The 6,974-nt window shown below is 55.7% G+C and overlaps 1 protein-coding gene across 1 annotated transcript; it reads left to right on the top strand.

The window, feature by feature from the left end:
* Nucleotides 1–1,173: 1,173 nt before the first annotated feature.
* ZBTB39 (zinc finger and BTB domain containing 39) lies at nt 1,174–3,294 on the top strand. The gene has a single exon (XM_010283020.1). The coding sequence runs from the start codon at nt 1,174–1,176 to the stop codon at nt 3,292–3,294; it is 2,121 nt and encodes a 706-aa protein (XP_010281322.1).
* Nucleotides 3,295–6,974: the final 3,680 nt, after the last annotated feature.

The following is a 6,974-nucleotide window of genomic DNA, read 5'->3' as shown; positions in this document are numbered from 1 at the left end:
CGCCGCAGGAATTACCCGCGTCCATGTGTTTTCTGGGCTGCTGAGCCTTTCCCCTCCAGAGCCTTCCCCGGCCAGCCTTATCCTCCTCGTCCGCCCCAGCCGCGAGTGGCGTTTCCCCGCTGCCTCCGTCCCTCGGTGTGCCGGGAGGACGGCCCGTCCTCGGCTCCTTCTTGCCTTTCCCTGGAGCTGGGGCAGAAGGCAGCCCAGTCGCCTTCTGTCTCCTGCAAACTCTTGCTCTCTCTGCTGGCTTCTGGGGTCGTTCTCTGTCTCGGGGAGAAAAGGGCAGGGGATTAGGGGTAGAACTCCCAGGGTAAGCTTGTCGAGTCCCTGGGTGGCCTGAGAGCTGGCTGAGCAGTCCTGAGTGGGACAGGGTGACAAAGGCAGTGGGACAAGCTGGAAGGACAAGCTCAGGTGGGAACTGCTGGTGACGTGGGCCAGGTGTCTAGCGGCAGCCTGGGAATACTGCGCAAACCTCCCGGCTAAGAGCGCTGAAAGGTGCTGCAAAGACCGGTGTAGCAGAAGAGAAATCCCAGGGGAACCAGGGAAGCTGGCGTGCAGAGGAGAATCCGAAATGAGGTCCCACCTGGAAACCAAAAGTTACCATGTGGGTACAGGAGTAATCTGAAGCAAAGGTATGAAGTGATGGTGGCTGGAGGAGGCCCGGAGGCAAAGCTGACCAGCCCGAAGAGACTGAATTTCAGCCCTCCAGACAGGAGCGTTGTCCCTGGCTCGGGGAGAGGGGGGATGTCTGTGTAACAGGCACCGGCTGGGGCTGTTTCAGGACTGAGTGGAGCTGTGAGGTGGAGGACCTCTGTCCATGCCCAGATAGAAGCAGGAACTTCAGGCCGTCGCTTGCAGAGTAAATGGCTTTTTATTTTGTCTGTTTGCGCCTTTCCCTTTGTGCATCTTTCCCTTTGCTTTCCAGAGAGTCAGTCTCCATCTAAGCAGCTCTGCCACTGCTTCTCTGTTGCTTGTCAGGAAAGTGGAAAATTTGAGGTATGACTAGAATGATGTCTCTTTGGTGATTAAGGTATTAACTTCTTTTTGCATTTTCCTCTCTCTAGAGCCCCTTGCCCTGCCAGTTTCTGCATGCCAAGCACCCCCTGCTCACACAGCTGATGAATGTGTGAAGAAGCAGCTGACCAGGAGAGGGACTCATAAGCAGCTGCTAAGATGGGCATGAGGATCAAGTTGCACAGCACCAATCACCCCAACAACCTGCTGAAGGAACTCAACAAGTGCAGGCTCTCCGAGACCATGTGCGACGTCACCATTTTGGTGGGCACCCGCTCCTTTGCCGCACATAAGGCTGTTCTGGCCTGCGCTGCAGGCTACTTCCAGAACCTCTTTCTGAACACAGGGCTGGATGCTGCTAGGACCTATGTAGTGGATTTCATCACACCGGCCAACTTTGAGAAGATCCTCAGCTTTGTGTATACCTCGGAGCTCTTCACAGACCTAATCAACGTGGGCGTCATTTATGAGGTGGCAGAGCGGCTGGGCATGGAAGATCTGCTGAAGGCCTGCCATTCAACCTTCCCTGACTTGGAGAGCTCAACCATCACGAAGCAACCCGCCCTGTCCATGAGCGAAGGCCGGTCAGGTCCTCTGAGCAGCACCTCCTCAGAGCAGAGCCATTCTTTGAGTGAAATCCGGAGTGGCGTAGAACATTTTGGCCCTGAACGGAATTACATCTTGCACGGGGAAGTGGCAGGCAGCTACAAAGAGGATGACAGGAATACCGTGATTCCCCTGATGCATCCCCAGCAGCCTCCCAAGGCAGAACAGGAATCGGATCAGGGGCAGTTTGCTCCTGCTGCGAGTATGGCAACCCAGCCCAGCCTGGGGGGCGTGAACATCGTTGTTCAAACCACTGCAAGCTCCTGCCAGCAGTATAAGGTCCAGAGCAATGGCGACTATGGCAAGGGTGGCTTCTTTACCACTGATCCTTCCCTGGACATCTCCACGGGGAGCAACTCTTGTCCCAGCAACAGTGACCACTCCAAAGAGCAAGGTTTTGGGCAGATGGATGAGCTTCAGCTGGAGGATTTGGGCGAAGATGAACTGCATTTTGAAGATGCCAGTGAAGAGCTGGGCCCATCGGAAGAAGTTATTGAGCTGAGTGATGATAGTGAAGAAGAGCTGGCCTTTGAGAATGACAGCCGGGATAGCAAGGCCATGCCCTGCCAGGTGTGCAAGAAGGTCCTGGAGCCCAACATCCAGCTGATCCGCCAGCACGCGCGAGACCACGTTGATCTGCTTACCGGGAACTGCAAGGTCTGTGAAACCCACTTCCAGGACCGGAACTCCAGGGTCACTCATGTTTTGTCCCACATCGGCATCTTTCTCTTCTCCTGTGACATGTGCGAGACCAAGTTCTTCACCCAGTGGCAGCTGACCCTCCACCAACGAGAAGGTGTCTTTGACAACAACATCATCGTCCACCCCAGCGACCCGCTGCCGGGGAAGATCACCATGTTTGGGGGAGGGCCCGGCTCAGAGCTGGCGTGCGCTGCCTGCGGGAAGCCTTTGGCCAAAGATTTCCACACCGTCCGCAACCACATCATGGACCACGTGAACTTGAAAAGCCAGACATGCGGTGTGTGTGACCAGAGGCACCTCAGTCTCTGCAGCCTGATGTGGCACACCCTGTCTCACTTGGGGATCTCAGTCTTCTCCTGCTCTATTTGTGCCAACAGCTTTGTGGATCGGCACCTTTTGGAGAAGCACTTGGCTGTTCACCAGAACATGGAGGAGGCTCTTTTCCGGTGCCACTTCTGCGGCCAGAGCTTCAAGCTGGAAGCGGCGTATCGTTACCACGTCAGCCAGCACAAGTGCGGGGGCAGCCTGGACATCCGACCCAGCTTTGGAGACCGTCTCCAGCAGCAGGGCCTGCAGAAGAGGAAGCTGCCGGAGGAGTTCCTGAGCGAAGACTTGTCGCTGCAAAACCAGCCAGGCAACAGCAAGTACAGCTGCAAGGTCTGTGGGAAGAGGTTTGCCCACACCAGTGAATTCAACTACCACCGGAGGATCCACACCGGAGAAAAGCCCTACCAGTGCAAGGTGTGCCACAAGTTCTTCCGTGGCCGCTCCACCATCAAGTGCCACCTGCGGACGCACTCGGGAGCCCTCATGTACCGCTGTACTGTTTGCGGGCATTACAGCTCCACGCTCAACCTCATGAGCAAGCACATAGGCGTGCACAAAGGCAGCCTCCCCCCGGACTTCACCATCGAACAGACTTTCATGTACATCATCCATTCCAAAGACGCGGAGAAAAACACAGACAGCTGATGGGGTGAGGCAGGGCAGGGCCAGCAGAGGAGCAAATACTAATTACAGAAGCTGTGGAAAACATGTCATGTATTTTATTTAATGGTCAGGCATCATGGATGGAATCCTCCTTTTCTATTTTAATTTTTTTTTTCTGGCCTTGCTAGGGCTTTTTAGATTGGTGACATTGTACAAATGAACAGCACGTAAGCTACATCACTGTTTCCAAGAAGTCTGTCGTGTTTACTTACCTCTGGTCCTGTTAAAGGCCATCGAGTTCTGTGTTTTTAGCATTTCCCACTAGGTTTTGAATCTAGATTTTTTTTTTTTAACTTTTTAGCCCACTTGACTAGGCTAACCCTCAGTTGGAACTTGTCCACAAACTGATGCTGCTAAGATTTTTCACACCTGACCTCAGTAGAGAGGGACAGAGCCAGAGCAGGATGGTGCTGGACTTGAAGAAAAGGAAAAGAAAAAAGAAAGAAAAAAGGAAAAAAAGACTCGTTCTGGGCATCGCTGGCATTCTGCTGCTATTGCGAGAAGATAAGCAAAGTCTGTGTCACAGAATCAGCCCTGAAGTCGTTGCTCCGTTGCAGGGGAGATGAGCCAGCCGCGCGTGAGCGTGCACGTGCCAATGAGGAGGGATACCTGGCGGTAAATCAGTAGGGGGGTGATTGTTGCTCGCAAGGGCCGTTCCCAGGCAGTGCTGCGGGTCCTCGGGAGCCCAGCCTGAGCAGGGAGCGTGGCTGGCGGTTTCTCTGCCGTGCCCGTGACACGCCACTCTCTTGTGCCCCGAGACCCCATCTCTGAAGGAGGAGAAGGAGTGACAGCACCTCTCTGAAGAGCCCGAGCAGCGGAGTGGCTGTGTGGAAGGGAAGAGGTGGATGGGTGAGCAGAGGGATCTCTCGGAGAAACTGGAGCGGGCAGGGGAAGCAGGTTGGCTGCTGCTCGGGAGATACTTTGTGATGGCACGGTCACACCTAACTTCTGCCACCCTGCAGCTGGCCATCGAGAGCGTGCTGTCGCCTCCTCGGCTCTCTGCCGACAGCAGCCGTGCACGTTGTGCTCTGTGGGCGTGGTGCGTCCCAGGGCTGACAGTTGCTGGAAGCGCTGGATGCCAGAGCGCGGCGTTGCTGCAGCTGCGTGGATCCCAGCACACAAGAGGCGATGAAGCTGTTGCCTTAACTCCCAGGAAGGTACCTTTGAGAAGGACTCCTCTCTGCTGTAGGGATAGCCTGCTCCCGTGGCTGCCGCCATGGGTCGCCGCATCTCGGACAGGTCTTGTGGCAAATGTGTGTTGCAGGATGTTGTTGGTGCAATGTGAATTCGTTCATCCGTTGTCAAATCGTGCTGTAACTTCAGCAGGCGCTGGCTGGGGGCTGCAGCAGAGGAGCTCTGGGAGCCGGCAGCAATAGCAGCTGGTGTGAACCTCAGCTCAGCCTCTCCTGGACGCGCTTCGGGCGCGGGCTGGGGACCCCTCCTCGGCGGTGGGCTCTCCCGGCTGCACTGGTGAGGTCAGCCCCATGCCGGCAGTGTTTACACCAGGAAGGGTGGGGATCAGCTTTTTCCCATGTTATCCTGCTGTGGGGCAGAGGTGGAGAGGAACAAGTATTTCCGATGCCGCAGCATGAGTTATGACTGCCCTTCGGTAACTCATTCTACCTCACAAACAGGAAGCGCTCAGGGCTTTCAAGCCACGGTTGTAGTAAATTGGCTCCTGCGCTTCTGTAAAGATATGCTGTTACAAAACAAAACTAGTGATTTTCAAACCCTGTAAACTCATCCCGCTTTCCCCTCCTCTTGAAGGGACAACCCACGGCAGAGGAGCGGCGTGGGCTGGACATGTGGTTGGTGAGCTAGGAATTCCTGGGGGTTGCTTCCCTGGCTCCGCTGTGGCCTTGGGCAAGTCACTTCACCTCTTTGCCTCAGTTTCCTCATCTGTAAAATGAGGGTGGTAACACTTGTGGTACCTACCTACCTCCTGGGAGTGCGGCGAAGATTGCTGGCTCGTACCTGCAAAGTGTGTGGGAGATGCAAAGCACTCGGCGAATACTGATGTGTAGCATCCTAGGGAAAGGACAGCCTCCATCTTTTCCTGGACAGGTCGGTTTACTCCTGTTACAGCCTTCCCCGTTGACAGCAAACTTCCCTTTAGCCCTGTCCCCGTCGCAGTCCTGTGAAACAAGCTCTGTAGCAATATAAGAAGTGGGGGATGGCTTAGCACCGCTGTGTCTGCGGAAGCGCTGGGAGAATTGGCAGCGGGCAGCGGGAGGCAGGAATGTGTGCCCTGGGGTTTGCAGAGCACGTTTCCTGGTCAGGAGCTCGCATCCCAGGGAGAGGGGAGTTGGAAGGTGCAGAGGTGTGCAGCTGCTGGAAGCCCCTGCCCTTCAGCTCCATCCATCCTTCAATCCCTGCGGTTTGCCTGTAAAGCCGCATTTCCACTGCGGCAGCTCCAGGTCCAGCCCCGCTGTGACAGGGGAAGAGACCAGGGCCGGTGTCGAGCCGTGTCCCCACCGGTGTGCTGAGCCCTGGCTGGACCTAATGACCCTTCCCGGGCAGCTCCTTCATCCTGAGCTTGTGTCGTCCCCAGTCACCCCGTGGACCTGCAGTACCCCAGCCCAACCCCACTGCACGGTGGTGGGGTTGGGAGGAATGGACCTTGCTGAGGAGGAACGAGCGGCCAAGGCTGAGGATGAGGCCGTTGGGAGTTTGTGTCCTTTCCCCAGTCCCTGTGATACTGGCCAAGTTTGGGGCCAGCTGACATCACCCCGGGGTGGGGTGTTAAACTTGACTTGTCCTAATTTTGGTGCCTGGAGCCTGTTTTCAGAGGAGGGGACGCACCGAAGCGATCACCAACCCTGGGGCTGGCCAGGCTGTGCCATGTCTGCTGCTGGAGCTCTGGTTTCCAAACCCCGGTCTCATGGTGCCTGTCAGCTGCCAGGCTGCGGTCTGTGGTCTCTGACTGGTCTGCAGAGCCGTGTTTAGCTTAGTGTTATTAAGTTTTAAAAACAAAAAAACTCATTTTGAGAACGCATGGCACTCTAGGAAAGCGTGGGAGTTGTCAGCGGTTTGCTGGAGGCTCCTCTGAGGAGCTCTTTGAGTTACAGGGTTTCTTTCGTTATCCTGGCGGTGGCAAGATGGGCTGGTAGACAGGAATGAATGCGACATGCTGTGCTCTGGAGATTGCTATGAAGGATGTGAGGGGGGCAGATGAGGCTTGGGAGAGCCAAGTCCTTAAAGCCTTGAGTCCCTCCTAAAATGTCCCAGAAGCTGTGATGGATGAGCTTTTGGATGGGCTGGGGCGCTGCCGCGGTAGAGTCTGCAGCCCCGTATCTAGCTAAGCTGTGAAGCAAAAGCCTTTTGTGCACATAAACCAAAAAGAGAAGCTTTTACACTGAAATGCTAACGGGCAAAGCAAGCCCACCCTTCTGGACACAGGGACAGGAAAGCAAAAGCCCACCCCGTTCTCTGCTGGTTGTATTTGGTTGTGGGGATGGGGGAGTGCTGGGGTCCCTGGCATTTCTGTGTCTTGGATTCTTTCCTGTGTGTTAATGAATCATTCCCATGTGAAGCATCCCGAGATCAGCAGCAAGTCCCGTCTGCGGAGGAGGTGCAGGGACGGATCTGGACCTGCAGCGCTCCCGTGCTGGGCCGGCCTCGTGCCGCTGCTCCTCCTCCTCGGGATTTTCCCAAGAGGGGTC

This window comes from Phaethon lepturus, unplaced genomic scaffold, assembly GCF_000687285.1.
Source record: "Phaethon lepturus isolate BGI_N335 unplaced genomic scaffold, ASM68728v1 scaffold42592, whole genome shotgun sequence".
Classification (NCBI taxonomy): domain Eukaryota; kingdom Metazoa; phylum Chordata; class Aves; order Phaethontiformes; family Phaethontidae; genus Phaethon; species Phaethon lepturus.
This window is presented reverse-complemented; position numbering and strand designations above follow the sequence as displayed.